Raw genomic sequence first — 16,743 nt, forward strand, 5'->3', positions numbered from 1 at the left:
GATTTGGGATCTTTTAGAAGGACGAAAACCAGGGCGACGCAATATCCAAGTCAGGGCCAAGACTTAAATGAATTGCTGATGTTAGTACTTTAAAAAGTTTGGCGCAGGATGTGATAACGTAGCTCGCACAACAATGATCAGTGTAGAAAATCATATGAAGGGAAACCAGCTGGAAGCTTCACCATCGTTTAATTACACTGGATTAAATGGATTTAGTGGATAACGACCCACAGGTATCCCAGCAGGCCGTGCGTGTCGGCCCGGGGGTGCAGGGAGGCAACTGCGGTGAGACTCTGAAAATTGTCCAGGAAACAGCTGGTTTCCAAACACATGACACAGATTAGGCTGCACTGGTCGGGCCAACACCATCAGGGGCTGCTTAGTTATGGGCATGTGTAATTCTTACACTATACAAGCAAAAGTCAATTCAGCTCTCGGACAGGGGTGACAGGGTGACTTTTTTCAGCACATATGGCTCTGAAGCAGAGATTATCAAAGGGCAGCCTGGGGGCCCAAGTAGGTCTCTATGGAGGTCAACAGTCAAGACTCTTCTGTAACAGGACAAATTTACCCCGGCCCAGATTAAACCCAGGGTATATTATGGCCTAGGCCAAACTATACCCGGGTGTATAAAATAGCCTCAGCTAGACTATACCCCTCTGGGCCAGAATATACCTGTCTATCTGTTCAGATGTTATTGTTATGTTCTCAAAGTGGTTATTGTTAAAAAATAACCACTAAATAAACATTAAGAAGAAGAAAGAAATATGCAAGACCGTTTTCAGAGATTTTGTGATAAAAAAAGAAAAATGTTTGACATTGATTTGACTTATGAAATGTGAACATTGGTAATAACATAATATAGGCCTAGCTATTAATATTGCATCACATGTCAACTTTGTATTCCTTGAATTACCATAATACCTATAAGCCATAGAAAGTGCAAATCCTCTGTTTGATGACACTTAACATTCCTCTATCGCTAGCTTCCCTCTATGGACAGAGCTAACTGAGCTAAGTGTAGGTAAAATAACTTATTTAAAATACACAAGCTTTTTTAAAATCTAAGAGATTTTTTAAAAGACAGGTGTGTGCTATTTAAAGCAATCAGGTGACATTTGTGATAAGGCCCAGTGAAAGTGTCTTGCCCAAGGACACAACAACAGCCTGTACCTGCAGGAGCATGGATTTTAACTGCCAAACTCCGGTTAAAACACAACCCACCCTAAGCTACTGTATAATTCTTGCTATATCACTTAACATAACTGTTTTCATTGGGGGTATAATCTGGCCCGGGGGGGGTTCACCAAGTGAGCGACCACAAGCCCCTCCCACCTCCCCCCCCTTCTTCTTCCCCTTTGCTGTGCAGCCGTTATGGTAAAGAGAAGAGGAGAGAAAAACATCAGTGCGGCTGTAGTAAAGCTATGGCGAGTGTTTATACTTAACAATGACAGGATTAAGCTTGGCAAAAGATCGAGAGCCAAGGAAAGCATAGGTGGGACCCGAGGAGGAGGTTTTTGGGAGCTGGCGCCGCTCTGCCGGAAATGGTCACTGCTGGTCACTGCTGAGATCCAAAAATTACTCAAAAAAGCGCGAGTCTGTCAAAACACATTTCCAGGACTGTTTTTAATGAGAACAGCATTGTAACATTTTAACAGCTCTAAAAAAGGCACATTTGTACAATGCACCTCCCCTTTAACATTCATTTTCTCGAAAATTCTATGGAGATTTTGAATGGGATTCCGGCACCTGCCTGGACTGTTGAGCTCCATACAGGTCTTCATACTGATCATATGTTATTGTCTGTTATTGACACCATCTGCCTCTTCACCATCACCAGTGTCCAGGGCTTAGAGGATATTCATCAATCTATTTCTTTATCACTGACCTCTCTCCATCTCCCAAGGTCTAAAAGTCGATGTATTCATTATTCATTGGTCTTCACACATTTCATCCCCTTAGAATAGCTTCGATATAGACTCTGAGTGAGTCTGACTAATATTCAGGTTTTTTTGACCACTCTTACAACATAATGGCAGTGGGTAATGCGCTTTTTCGGCCATTAAAACCTCCAAAATGAATCTAAGGGGATGAAATTTCGGTCTGTCTCTCCATGGTTGACTTGAATGCAAAGAGGATTTATAACGACGTCTCTCCTCAGCGCAGTGATTAAGTGGCGCCCCTGTAGAGACTGGATAATTACTAGAGTCTGTGTGATCCAGGTTAAACCAACAGCAGCTTCACTTTGACATGGACGATCTGTTACAATGACAAACGTGTCCAGTAAACAGCATTTACACGTATAGGGAGACAAGCCAGTCTAATTACAGCTTCTTTGGTGTGGGGTTTATGGGGGGGAGAAATTAATGGAACAAATTTCCCCGCTAACAAATCCAAACAAATGCCAACTGCACACTGACTGAAAATGTAAAAGCTTTTTTCCTTTTCTTTTTTTTAGTCATCCTTGGTCAGATTATGAAAAAAGTAATAATAATCAATTTGAACCCATTTCAATATGCAGCTGAGATTTTGAAATGGTCCGATGAGTCACTGAAAGCGTTGGCTGGGCGTCTTGTTCGCGCTCATTATCTGCAGTAATTTCCTCCTAAAATGCGGCAGGTTGTTTTTCCAGATGGGCCCGGCCTCCTTCCTGTTCTCTTAATCACAAGGAACAAGTCCAAACCTGCTTCTGCATGAGCACCAGAAAGACTAGACCACGAGAGCATTTATCATTAACAAATCCATGGACTCCACCTCATCTCTGAACATGTGTTTGAGCCATGTTTTTAAAAGGGGAGGCATCATGCGCATCCTGAAATAAATCTTTTACCCAAAACATAGATACAGATGGCAACCCTTCGCGTCATAGAAGGGGGCGTGGCTTTGCGGAGAGGGGAAATAAAATCTTTTGGGAAACACCATTTTTCACAATTTTTTGCCATTTTCTGGTGGAATATGAACTTATTTACCACACATAAATAATGTCAAGTGTAAATCGGGCCCATATGGATATTTTCTCACAGCAGATTGTTCAGTAGAGGCGAAAAAACGTCAGTCTTAGCTAGTGCTAGCTAGCTGTTAGCATTAGCACGATGCATGAAGCATCATGTTAGCATTCTCTGTTATTTATGTATTTATGGGCTGTTGAATCACTTTGCTCCTCTCCATGTATTTGTTTCTTTATTTAGTAGAAAACTATGTTCATAATTCAGCATCAAGTAGTTTTTGAATTAGAGAAAGTTTAGATTTTTCTCCAAATTGTTTTCCCCTTTAACTCTTTTCAAACACGACCATATATGGGAGATTCCAGAGCTGCCGTCTGTATCTTTCGTTGGTTCTTTATAGTCAGGGACCCAAACTCTCAAAACTGGGTTGAACCTGACACCGTCTGATATATGTTTTATTTGTGTTTTTTCTGTTAACTTTGACCCTAAGGACCAATAATTGGAGGGTCTGCTCTGCTGGAAATATTGCGGAAAAAAATTGTGGCCATTTTAGTGCATGCACCCTGTATTTTTATCAGAAAAATGTGAAAAACGACTTTTTTCCCTCAAATCCTCAGTGGGTTGAGTAGGCTCTCAATAAATGCATTCCAGATACACAGAACACATGTGCTGATAACATCCACTGAAAAAATCGCTCTTAAAACACATTTCTACACATTTTTGCATCAATTTAATGAAAAAAATGTGTTGTTTTCTCACTTTTTTCCAATATTTGTATCTTTACTTCATTGGCAATCAACTATTCCACCCAGTTATGGCATCAGTCAATATGCCATTATTTTAAACTGACTGTAGACACATTCCACAGAAAAAATGATAAAAATCCGACCAAAATCATTGGATCTGTGATGTTTTAAAGACCAATAAGTGATCAACAGACTCAGAACCTCAGAACTGTCAAAAGTCACTTTTGACACTGGTCCATATTTTGATTTAGGACATTTCCAGCCCATTAGATAATGATTTACACCATTGTATTTGGTATCATTGGAAAGAAGACATTGTCATGTATCATTTGAGCCCAAAGGTACTACTCTGTAACAATTGCCGTGGTAACCATAGCTCCTCAGACTCAAATGTGAGTACATTTTTTCACAATTTTCACAAAAAAATGTTTTACTACATTTAACGCTGTTTCTTCCAGGAACATCACAGATGCAAATCTCTGATACTGAGCAACTCTCTAGACTCTGAGGGTTCAGGAAATGTATAACATGTCAGAACTTTCTCAGCTTAAGGCCTCACTGTGAGCCATGAAGTAAAAGAATGTCCACCTGATATGAGCCTCTCCCATAGAAATGCCTATATCTGCCAGGTTGGAACAGCTGGTGGGACTTTCTGACCAGGACAGTCCCAACATAACTTGAAATTACATTTATGGAGAACAACAGTTCTGTATTTTTACATAAAGTTGTTCATCTATTTTTTATATTATGTGACTCTTTATCTATCCTTTACTATGCCATATACACAATATACATCTGTTGATTTCACTCCAATATACATCCCTTTAAATCTGTAAAAAAAAATCCTCAAGAATACAAGATAATTCCAACGGTGTGTCTTTGTAGACACCACATGGTTATGCCTAAAATACTACACATTTGTTATACATTAGATAGTAATGTGGTTGGTAATGTATTTGCTGAGGAAAGCTGTGCTCTGAAGCTGGATTTTCCATAAACCACATGTTTACAATGAACAACAGCCTTTTTACTGTTTAGTAAATTAATAAAGTAAATAATTTGATGTAGTCCGTTCACTAAAGTTGGTTTATTACATTACTAATGCACGACACAAAACTAAAGCTTAGGGCTCGTCCAGGACTAAATCACAGTGGCAGTCGTCTGAGCAAAACAGTCCTTACTGGATTAAACCATTTCTCGTCGCTTTTCTGAAGTTGTTTTAAGTTCTTTGTACATGTTAAAATTGTCACACTTTTTAAAAAAATATATATTCATGTATTTCAGTTTTGGTTATAAAGGACCTGCATCATGCTATTTTACTCATTCCAAAGTAAACTATAAACATTTATATGATATATTGTATCTCTATTTGTGAGAAATATAAGTATTTTCTGGGGTTATATTTCCAACCCGGAAGACAAGACGCTTGGACTCAATTAACTCCGCCCCCTCTCTGCGCTCATGCAACATTAGCAGTAAAATAAATCTAAATATCACAGCAATAAGTGAAGTTACTTCATAATGCAGTTATAAGGAGTTGATATCTGCCTGACATTATCGTTAGGTAAGAAAAAAGAACAGGCGTGTCCAGAGTAGGTTAGAAAGAGCTCCTTTTTCACATCCTTCAGTGCAAGCATGACGTCTGTTCAGACGCTCAGGGGGTGCGTTTGTTTACTCCACGGGGGCAGCGCAGACTTGTCAGGCACTTCCTATTCTTTCTTTTTTTTTTCTTTTTTTCCAGCAGAGGGCGGAGCTGCTCAGAGCAGGATTCAGGAGGATTGCTGAGAACTGTGAGAATGAAGCCAAAAAACACTCTGTTTTTGATTAGGAAACACACAACAAAGTCGATTTTGCATGATATAGCCCCTTTAATGTTGTGTATTTTATTTATTTTATTCGCTGGCACATTGAATCTGTACTACCCACAAGAAATGTGCTTTATGAATGATTAAACAAAAAGAAACTTTTATGACCAGAGTTTCTAGGCGCAGTCAGGGACCAGAGGGTTGCTGGTTTGGGAACCTCAGGATCTCATCTCTGCTGTTTGCAGATAATGTTATTCTGTCTGACCTTCAGCTGCTCTGGTTTGCAGCCGAGTGTGAAGCGGACGAAATTAGTTACCTTCACAAGATGGCTTGGGGTAAGGCAGTTACATGGGAGGAGCTCAGAATAGAACCACTGCTCCTTCCTGTCAGGAAGACACATTTTTTCAGGAAAGCCTTCGATACATAGCCACCGACTCGACTGCTGTTTTTATGTGTTTTTGTATTTATTGTTGTCTACTATGATTCTTGTTTTTATCCTGGAAAGCGCTCTGGGCACCTTCTGGTTGTTGTTGGGCGCTATACAAATAAAATTTGATTGATTGATTGATTGATTGAGGAGCAGCCAGATGAGGTGGCTTGGGGACACATTGGATGGACTATATCTCTCTGTGGGCAGGGAATGCCTCGGGATTCCTTCAGAAGGGCTGGAGTTAGTGTTCGTGAAGAGTGATATCTGGGAATCTCTGCTTTGACTGCTGCATCCATGACCAGACCATGGGTAAATTGTAAGAAAATGGATGGATGGGTGCAAACCTGGGTCAAAGGGTTTTGCACAGACGAGAATCCAGTAGAATCCAGTTCCAGTACTCTAAAACACCTCAGTACTTCTAACCTAGCTTCTGGCTCAAAATCTAGAGATAGCTCAACAGGCAGCGTGATGGCTCTGCTCCTGCAGGTTTCTCTGAGGCTTGAAGGATGAGTCAAATGCACAGGGTAAATTTCCCTATTGTGAGTCTATGAATACATTAAATACTAAACTGGACTCCAAAGAGCATTACAAATATCATTATTAAATATTATTTATATAAAGACAAATGCCATCAAGAACATTTCAGACATTGTAAAAAGTTGTGGATCAAGTGAGCTGATAATTTGAACCACACAGGGCAGGACTTGATCACCTCGACTGGGTCGTCTGGATATGAGTGTATGATGTAGAAAGACCCAAAGTACACAATGACTCCATGAAGGTCACAATGGATGTTTCTGAGTTGCACCAAGTTTGTTAGCACTGGCCTGAATATATTAATACAGGAGGAAGAGGAGCTGACCAGTGCAGGACACCATGCTCTGAAACAGGGACAAACCCAGGAGGTGCTTCACTGTTTTCACAACAGCACTGAAGCAGGCAGCCAGGTTTCCTCTGGGTACTCCTGATCTCTAAAAACATGCTGGTCAGGCAGCACGCTCAGTCGCAGCGACTCAGGGCTAACCCAACACCTGAACACAATGTCAGTGTACAATTATACACTGACAAAGCACTTACTTATACTTATATCCTGTGGAGTGTAGCTTCTTTCAGAATAACGTTAAAAAGTGCATTCATTTCTGTTATTCAACTTACTGTATTTTTCGCACTATAAGGCGCACATGAAAGCCTTTAATTTTAACAGTGCGCCTTATATCCCGGTGCGACTTTTGTATCAGTTTCTGTCTGTGTTTACACACCTGCAGGTTTACAGGTAAACCAGCATTAATTAGTGCGCCTTGTATTCCGGTGCGCATTATTTATGAAAATAAACATTATTAGTGATAACGCGCCTTATAATCAGGTGCGTCTAATGGGGCGAAACACATGGTAAACTGTGAAACTAATATATGATAGACTCATTACATGCAAAGTGAGACATGTATGGCCTTTATTCATTATACTTTGGATGATTATGGCCCAGCTCTTAAAAAACACAAATTAAAAATCTTGAAAATTTTTTTTTTGAAAATGCCATAATCATGATAACAAACAAAAGCTTGACATATGCAACTTTGCATGTCATGAGTCTATATCATATATTAGTTTCACATTTTAACTTGAATTACAGAAATAAATGAACTTTTGAACGATATTCTAATTTTCCGAGTTTCACCTGTAACTGTTAAAGGCTACAGAATACGGATATATATTTTTTCTTTTACAATTTAAGATACAGCTTATATGATACAGAATAATTATAATAATAATAATAATTGTTTTTATAAATGTAATTTCAAGTTACGTTGGGCCTGTCCTGGTCAGAAAGTCCCACCAGCTGTTCCAACCTGGCAGATATAGGCTTATTTCTATGGGAGAGGCTCATATGAGGTGGACATTCTTTTACTTCATGGCTCACAGTGAGGCCGTAAGCTGAGAAAGTTCTGACATGTTATACATTTCCTGAATCCTCAGAGTCTACAGAGTTTCCCAGTATCAGAGCTTTGTGTCTGTGATGTTCCTGGAAGAAACAGCGTTAAACGTAGTAAAAAAAAAAATTGTGAAAATTGTGAAAAAATGTTCTCACGTTTGAGTCTGAGGAGCTATGGTTACCACGGCAATTGTTACAGAGTAGTACCTTTGGGCTTAAATGAAACATGACAATGTCTTCTTTCCAATGATACCAAATACATTGGTGTAAATCATTATCTAATGGGCTGGAAATGGCCTAAACCAAAATATGGACCAGTGTCAAAAGTGACTTTTGACAGTTCTGAGGTTCTGAGTCTGTTGATCACTTATTGGTCTTTAAATCATCACAGATCCAATGATTTTGGTCGGATTTTTATAATTTTTTCTGTGGAATGTGTCTACAGTCAGTTTAAAATAATGGCATATTGACTGATGCCATAACTGGGTGGAATAGTTGATTGCCAATGAAGTAAAGATACAAATATTGGAAAAAAGTGAGAAAACAACACATTTTTTTGTATTAAATTGATGCAAAAATGTGTAGAAATGTGTTTTAAGAGCGATTTTTTCAGTGGATGTTATCAGCACATGTGTTCTGTGTATCTGGAATGCATTTATTGACAGCCTACTCAACCCACTGAGGATTTGAGGGAAAAAAGTCATTTTTCACATTTTTCTGATAAAAATACAGGGTACATGCACTAAAATGGCCACAATTTTTTTTCGCAATATTTCCAGCAGAGCAGACCCTCCAATTATTGGTCCTTAGGGTCAAAGTTAACAGAAAAAACACAAATAAAACATATATCAGACCGTGTCAGGTTCAACCCAATTTAAAGAGCTTTTGAGAGTTTGGGTCCCTGACTATTAAGTAATCATGGTCTGCAAAAAGTTAACAGGAAGTATGTTTTCCTTAGCTCCGCCTTCTTTACCTATCCCTTCCTATTCCAGATAGCAGTAACCAATCAGGAAGTCCCCCAAACCCTGTCTGCTCTAAACATCATAATATGTTGCACGTCCCAGGAAAAGGAGATTCCTAACATAAAATGAACAGATTTTTTTTTTTAAAGTCACACTGGGTAACATGTTCACTCAATAATACCAAGCTTGTTGTTGATTAAACGTCTCAAACATAATACCTCAGAAGTGTTGCTTTAAGTGTCACAATAAAACCAGCCTTTTGTAAACTGAAGACAATTCAAAAAGCCTTTTTTTTCACCCCCTCAATTGTTTTTTGGAGCAAATACTTAATTCTTTGTGTTTTGTTGATCTATGAATTAACTAATCCTGCATCTCTCGACACTGCGCTAAATGAATTTTGTCACTGTCCCCGTGGCTGCAGGCCCCGTCCCGTGAGGCGCTGTGTGAAGCGGCCTCTAAATCCTGCTCTGGACGGGACAGTCGCGGTGGCTTTAATCCGGCAAACAGTGAGCAGAGCTGGGATTTAGAGACCGCTTGGCTTTGGTTTCTATGTAAACACAAATTGAGGTTAAAACTGCAGGCAGCTGGACTGTCACTTACCACCAACTGAGCAGCACCAGCGCCGTGACTGCTCAAAATCATCTCCGGACTTTCCTTCTCTCTACATGCTGCATTTGGTTATGAGCAGGATTAATCCAACACATTTTAAAGTTTGTAATTTGATCTTTTTCATAAACTCCTCATTTAAGTCTGTTGTTGTCAGTAGATTGCACACATTTATTCAATGTGGCTGATTATGGCATGGGGTTTGCTTAGGCAGAATACATTATGAGTAATTGCCAATTTTTTGACTGTCGGTCTGACATGACTCAAATATATTCCCCTGTAATACTAGATGCACTAATTGGCTCGTTGCACTATGTGGCTGTGCTACAGGGTTGCCAGATCCACGATATTCCCGGGGAATTAGATTGCTTTTTAAGCTTTTCCGTAGGTAAAAAAGACTGGCTGAGGGGTTTGTTTTTTATGTTAAAAAGCTTATTCCTTAACAAAAAGAAATCCCTATTTTGAATGATAAAACCTCAAATGCAAGGCAATCATAGCTGCTCTTTCTGCAAAAGAGACAGAAGGGAGCGGTTCTGCTTCATCAGAGGAGCACAGCCGCTTTGTAAAATAGAAAATGCTTCGGGAATTCCAGCCATGCCATATGTCCGCGGGTTTTGCGGTGTTTACAATACCTTTGGGTGGGTTTGGCCGCTTGATACCTGGCAACCCTTCAATGTTAGCTCCTGCTATCATAAACTGTGAGTGTTTCTGTCCCGTTTTATTCCTGAGACAGATTGGCATTGTTTATTTATATATTTAAAGGTTTTGGCAACACTTTACAAAACGGCCCGGTAAGCATATAGTACATGCTAGACCAGTGTTTTTCAACCACTGTGCCGTGGCACACTAGTGTGCCGTGAGATATTGTCTGGTGTGCCTTGGAAAATTATCCAATTTCACCTAGTTTTTTTTTTTTCAAACAAATTCATTATTATCCACAAATATTGTACCATTTTCGAGTGTCTGTGCTGTCTAGAGTAGAGTAACCATGTAATAAATACTCCATGTTAGGTCGCTAATTTCTTTGAAACACGAGAATTAGTGATGCATGGCTGCGGCAGGTGGCGGTGACTGTGGCATTGTGGGTAGTGAGACTATACGGTGTACCTATTCAAGACAATTTGATGTGAACGACTGAATATAGGCTACAGGGTTACATTTTTTTTATATTTTCTGCTGGTGGTGTGCGTCGTGATTTTTTCAAGGAAAAAAATGTGCCTTGGCTCAAAAAAGGTTGAAAAACACTGTGCTTGACAACTACAGTGGTACATCTATGGCACCTATCATAGTACCTAAAATGGTACTTCACAGTAACAGTGGTATAGGTGCTATACAAACTCCACAACCTTTATAAATGCAGAAGTAGGTACAGGTTTAAAGTGCACCAGAGCTACCATAGCATTTTTGTACAGCAAACCAACTCTTGTACAGCGAGTGTTGTACAGCTGGCTCACCTGACGGTGGCGCTGTTTCCTCTTTTGGTCGGCCGGGCGTTTCTTAGCTCAGTGTTCATGGTGCTGTCTGAAAAAAACAAAAAGATCAGACACTTGTTTTCATAAAAAGGAAATGCACCTAAATGTAAACACACATTATTCACCATTCATAAAGCACTTGTAAATACTTAATCAATAATTTCTTAAACAATTACACTGCGCTCTTCATAATGTATTTCTCATTTTTAAATTTTTCAAGTCTAAAGCCCGCCCTATGATTCAGAGTTTTCCTCACAAAATGGGCAATCATCTGACCTCGCTATCATCAGAGGGTTGAATTGTCACTAATGGAAAACTCTGAGAGACTTACAGTTTGTAATACTGTGTTTCTATATGATTTAGAGCTAAACTATTACTGAAGCTGACAAAACTGTTGACAACCCAACGGTATCCCCCACCGCGCTCTCTGTCTCATCGCTGCCACACACTGAGCCTGCATTTGGAGCCGGGTTTAATTGAAATCTGGGAGCAGCCTGTCTCTCCGTGACCTCCATCGGAGCCCTGACCCCCCGTGTGGCAGAGTGAGAGGCTACAGCTGGCCCTCAGATTTCCCATCACGCATTCCGTCTCCCGCTGCGGCGACAGTTTGGAGGATTTTCGTCTCTTGGTGAGTGGTTTATGGCTGCTGTCGCCGAGGTTGGGGGGGATATATTATCAAGTTGTTTACAGTGCATGTGAGGAAGCAGGACAAAACTAGGGTTAAATTAGGCCTAAAGTGGGACTGAACCCTGTCTAAACTGGGTCGAAAGAAAGGCTAAACCACCAAGACAAAACTTAAGATAGCGTTTGTTAAGTCTCTTGTCATTGCTGGGTTTCAGGTGACATCACAGCGTTCTAAAGGCCGATAATATTACATAGAGGTAAAATCATCTTGCTTTTGAGGACATTTTTGGTCTTGTACAGAGAGATCATGGACTGATATTAATGATCATTTTTCTAATTCATGCATTTTTGGAATCGCCTTAGATTAATGTGTGCTCATTTAGTATTAGTAATCATGTTAGGGTAAGGGTTAAGGTTAGGGTTAGGTTTAGGGTTGGCTATGAATAATTGTATTATTAATGGCCTATTAGTATGTTAACAGATAAAAGTATAATAAGAAGTGTGTAAATACTTTGCAAGAGTACTATTAATGCTTATTTGTACCTTATTAATACTTAATGAGCACACCTTAATATAAATACCAAAAAATACCAAATTTTGTTTTTAGATACGACTTGTGAAAGTGTAATGCAGTTAATAGGAAAGCAACCTATACTGGTTGTTTTCAGGTTCTAGAATGTGATGTTGTCACACTAGCATGTTTTTCCTATTAACTACATTACACTTTCACAAGTCGTATCTAAAAAGAAAAAGAAAATGAATGAATTACAAAATGATCATTTATATCGGTCGATCTGATATCACCAATTAAGAGTCCCGGGGCCAATGTAAAGTTGTTTGCTCTGGACAAATGTTCAACCAGCCAATCAGCCTAATCCTAACCTTAACCCTTACCCTAACATGATTACTAGTACTTCTTAATACTTAATGAGCACACCTTAATCTAAAGCGAAACCGAAAAGGTATGAATTACAAAAGAGATCATTAATATCAGTCACTGGGTCCATGATCTCTCTGTACAAGACCAAAAATGACCTCAAAAGCAAAATAATATTTATATAATATGATTGGCCTTTAGAATGCTGTGATGTCACCTGAAACCCAGAAATTCATGACCAAACACATCTCTCTGTTGTTTTTATCTGGATTAAACAAGAGGGTCCAGTCCCAATTGACTCTGTGCATAACTTCAAATCATAACAACGCCGCCGAAGAAGTGACTTCCTGTTTCGATTAAGCACACCAAAGTAAAAGCACACAGCTCGTCTCATTGATTAGTTCAGCAGGCACTTGCAACATTACAAGAAAATAATTAAATACACACATTGTAAGTGTTTTGTCTTTTAATAGAAAGAAAGAAAGTTGAACTCATGAACTGCTGAACTAATGCATAAGATGGTGCTTTTATTTTGGCGTGCCAGATCGAAACAGGAAGTCAGTTCTTGGGCGGCGTTGTTATGATTTGAAGTCAATCCCAATGGAAAACACTCACTTACAGTCAAGTAGCAAGTCATTTTTTATTTTTGCCAAAACTGTTTAAGCGATCAACTGTGTGTGATAAAAACATGAAATTTGGTTTAGCTATTTCATGAATGTGACCTTTTCATTGTTCAGATTTTGCCTCTAGTCAACCTGTTAAGGCCCACTTTGATTCTCTGGCTTTTAACATGGATTCTGCTGATGTCTTTTATTGCATTGTTTCTTTCCTATACAGTGGTGGAGCAAAATAGATGAATGTTTTCTTGTCTTTGTCCATATGTTTCTGCAGAACTTTGGAAACTGCTTATGAAATGTGTGTATATTACAAAATGAAATCTAAATCAGGACTGATGTTAGAAAAGTGTGCATACGCGATGAATCACAACTACTCAAACCAGGACTGAAATGTCTGTCACCACGACGACCCTCCGTCTCTGTTGTCAGCCTAAACACTGGGGGAGACTAAAGCGTGTGCGCCGTGGGATAAATCGATGAAGTTGCCAGGTCGCCGCAGTGTGCCGAAACTGTGATTGTGTTTTATTGATTTGGTGATTACAGCCATTTGCTCGGCGTTGTTTGGATGACACGTCAGGTTAGAAAACAGACAAAGAGGCAAGTAAAAGAAGCCGTGACAGGACTATTTCACAGCCGCGCGGTTTATTGGATTCTGAGGCGGGCGTTTTCAGAAGTTTTGGCAGAAAAATCAGAGCCCGCGTTGGCACCAAGAGGAGGAGAGGGACAGACGAGGAGCGTCCCGATGTAATATCCAAACGTAATGGTGTGTCTGTCAAACAGTGCTCTTCTATCAAACAGCCAACGTCTTATGAACTGCACTACACTGGGACAGGAAAGTGCGAGATATAAATTCTATATCATTTAAAACAAGTTTGTGACTACAGGGCGAGCATCTTTACACATAAGAATCAACATAGGAACTAGACATTTGCTTGTTTGCACAGGAACTTGTGTTTCCTACTCATCGTTGTGATTTGTTTTGTCATATTAGGTTGACCATACAAACCCTAACCCTTTGCCCTTCGTCGCATTCACTCTCACATTCATTGTTTTAAGGATTCTCAAACTTTTTAGGCTGCAACTACCACACAATGAATCTGTCACTGGAGTTTGTTGTTATTGTATGTAATTTATCATTTTGTTATTATAGTTCACTGTACTACCAAATAGGTTGACTGTTTTCAACCTAAAACTAAGCACAGATTGAACAATTGCCAACCTTGTATATGTTTAGTAGCAAAAGTAATAATGATGAGCTACGCTGGGTGAATAAGACTTTACACAGTCTTGCATTTTTGGGGGGGAATTTAGGACAAAGAAATTGGCGGTCTTGTCGGAACATAAATAAGTACTCTTGGCATCTAATTAATAGTTGTCAGGTCACATCGGAAACAACGACTTTATAGGTTTTTATGTTAGACACACCTTTTACTGAAAATACATCTTAATTGGCTTAAGCTTGGGTCACTTTTTTGAATGTTACAGCCCCAGAACAAATCTTTTAATGTTTATTTTTTTCTGAAAGGCAGTGGATGACTATGTGACATTCAGGATATTGTACTAAGAAGTGAAAGAAAAAAAAAAAACTAAAACAGGCATTTAACCATTATGAGTGCTAAATATTATATAACTACAGCACATTAATTCTGACACACTGATCACACTGATTCACTCTCAAATTCCCACACACACTGGGCAGTTATTATTTATTTTTGTCCTGCATGCTTTATTTCCACAATATGTACAGCCTTAACCAGCCTGAACAGCACACTGGCCGGTTTTAGTAAAAAAAACAATTATGATTCTAAATATGGCTAAAATACATTCAAAAGCAACATTTTCATACATTGCAAGTGTCTCGCGGGTCATTGGGAACACATTTGGCGTCGCTAACATTCTGACTTTCACCACAGTTTTGTTGCTCATGTGATAACGCTGAATGTTCCGCAGTGTAGCTTTGTAATTGTACCGTTCATGTGAGAAGAGCGTTTCATATGCACTGCCTACAATAAACACATGCTTGATATATCCTGTACAATAAACTAAATAGACTAAACACAAAGCAGATTTGAAAAAGAGGTAGAACTTTGAGACTTTGGGCATCATAGGATCACAGTTAAAAAATTACAGATGATTATTCGAAATTATGTAATGTAACAATTTGTAAGTTTCTTCTATCAATTTTGACTAATCACAAGACGCCATATGTCGCCGCAAACAGCCAACTTACATGCATCCCTAGAACCCTCCAATTGAAATCATCTTTTTCAGTTCAAATTCCCCTTGAAAAAAAACCCTTTGAGGCCCCAGTACAGTACTCACATGGTCTGTCCTGATGCGTGTCGCTCCAAAAATGGGTCATTGTTTTGTTTGAAATGAAGAATAAAGGAGAGAGGAGAAGAGAGGAGAAGAGAGAAGAGGAAGGTGGTGATGAGGAGGCTGTGCGAGTGTGAAAGACAGAGAGGAGAGGGATAGCAAGAGCGAGCGAGCGAGAGAGAGAGAGAGAGAGAGAGAGAGAGAGAGAGAGAGGCGGGTCGTACCACTGCTGCACCACAAACAGGGGAGACGGTCTGTACTAGGGGTTAGAGAATAAATTTGGGATGAAATAGAAAATGTGAGTGCAGCTGACTGTAAAGTGGCATCATACAGTTAGTTAGAAGTTTTAATGGAAAATGGAGCTCCCACCTTGAAACCTGCTTTGGTTCCAAAAGTAAAATTCCCATTCCTAAACACCTATTCATGCTTTAAAAAAAAAATTGTAAGAGTTCAAAGATACAGGTATCACAGGTGGCTTCTTAAGGTGGAGGGTCATCAGCAATTTTACACATATCTTATACTAGTATACTTGGTGGTGGTACGTGGATATTTATTTTATAAGGTGGTGCTTTGTGTGAAGCGTTTTGAGAACCACAGAGTTACAGTATGTGCCAGTGTTGGCTAAAAGTGATCCAGAACAGGAGAGGGCAGCATAAGCACTTAGTCTGCTAAACACTATGACTTAGTCAAAAATGTGTTTTCATCTTTTGTGCGTATTGTGTTTGTCAGAATTCTTATAGGGTAGAGCACTTACTTACTTATAACAGAATCAGAATACTTTCACAATAAAATGAAAGTGGTTTACATTGTATCATGATTCATGTGGTGCAATATGCTTTCAATGAAGGAGGCGTTTCTTTTGTGTGTTTTTTTATGCACATATGACAGCACAGTGACAGATTTTCATTATTTGATTGGATTTATAAAATATCCATTTTTTGGGGTCTTCTTTATTAGACCTCGTTTATATTGCTGTGATGTATTTCCTTGCCCATGCGGTGGACTGGGGCTCCCTTCTCTCTAAGGCTGTTTAGATCGGCCGATAAAAAGCCAAGTTTAATCAGTTTTTTAATACGAGCGCAGCCACCTCTCAGGCCTAATTACAGAATCCATTAAAAAAAATTCATTTACATTAAAGCTGTCCTGTCTAATTAAGATATGCAGATGAGAGGAGCCGGGCCTCTCCTGGGAAGAAGCTGTTTATCTTTGAGTTAACCTCTGTCAGCACCTTCACGGCCACTGAGGCCCAAGAGCAAGAGGAGATAGAAGAGGAGGAGAAAGAGGAGGAGCAGCGAGATGAGGAGTATCAACAGGAGAAGAAGGAACAGCAAGAGGAGGAAGAGCAAGAGGAGGAGGAACAGGAGCAGGCGGAGCTAAAGGAGGAGCATTGAGAGGAGGAGAATTGAGAGGAGT

At 39.5% G+C, this 16,743-nt stretch overlaps 1 protein-coding gene across 1 annotated transcript in view; it reads right to left on the bottom strand.

Moving 5' to 3' along the window:
- The window catches only part of LOC306971101 (uncharacterized protein), a 40,213-nt gene extending 24,727 nt beyond the window's left edge, over positions 1 to 15,486 (bottom strand). The window contains exons 1-2 of the mRNA XM_079567246.1: positions 15,337 to 15,486; positions 10,879 to 10,945 (exon numbers count right to left, since the gene is read on the bottom strand). Coding sequence (XP_079423372.1) covers positions 10,879 to 10,945; positions 15,337 to 15,376 — 107 coding nt within the window. The 5' untranslated portion in view covers positions 15,377 to 15,486. The remainder of the gene's footprint in view (positions 1 to 10,878; positions 10,946 to 15,336) is intronic.
- Between the last annotated feature and the right edge of the window lie 1,257 nt (positions 15,487 to 16,743).

This window comes from Gobius niger, assembly GCF_951799975.1.
Source record: "Gobius niger genome assembly, chromosome: 12".
In the NCBI taxonomy this organism is placed as follows: Eukaryota; Metazoa; Chordata; class Actinopteri; order Gobiiformes; family Gobiidae; genus Gobius; species Gobius niger.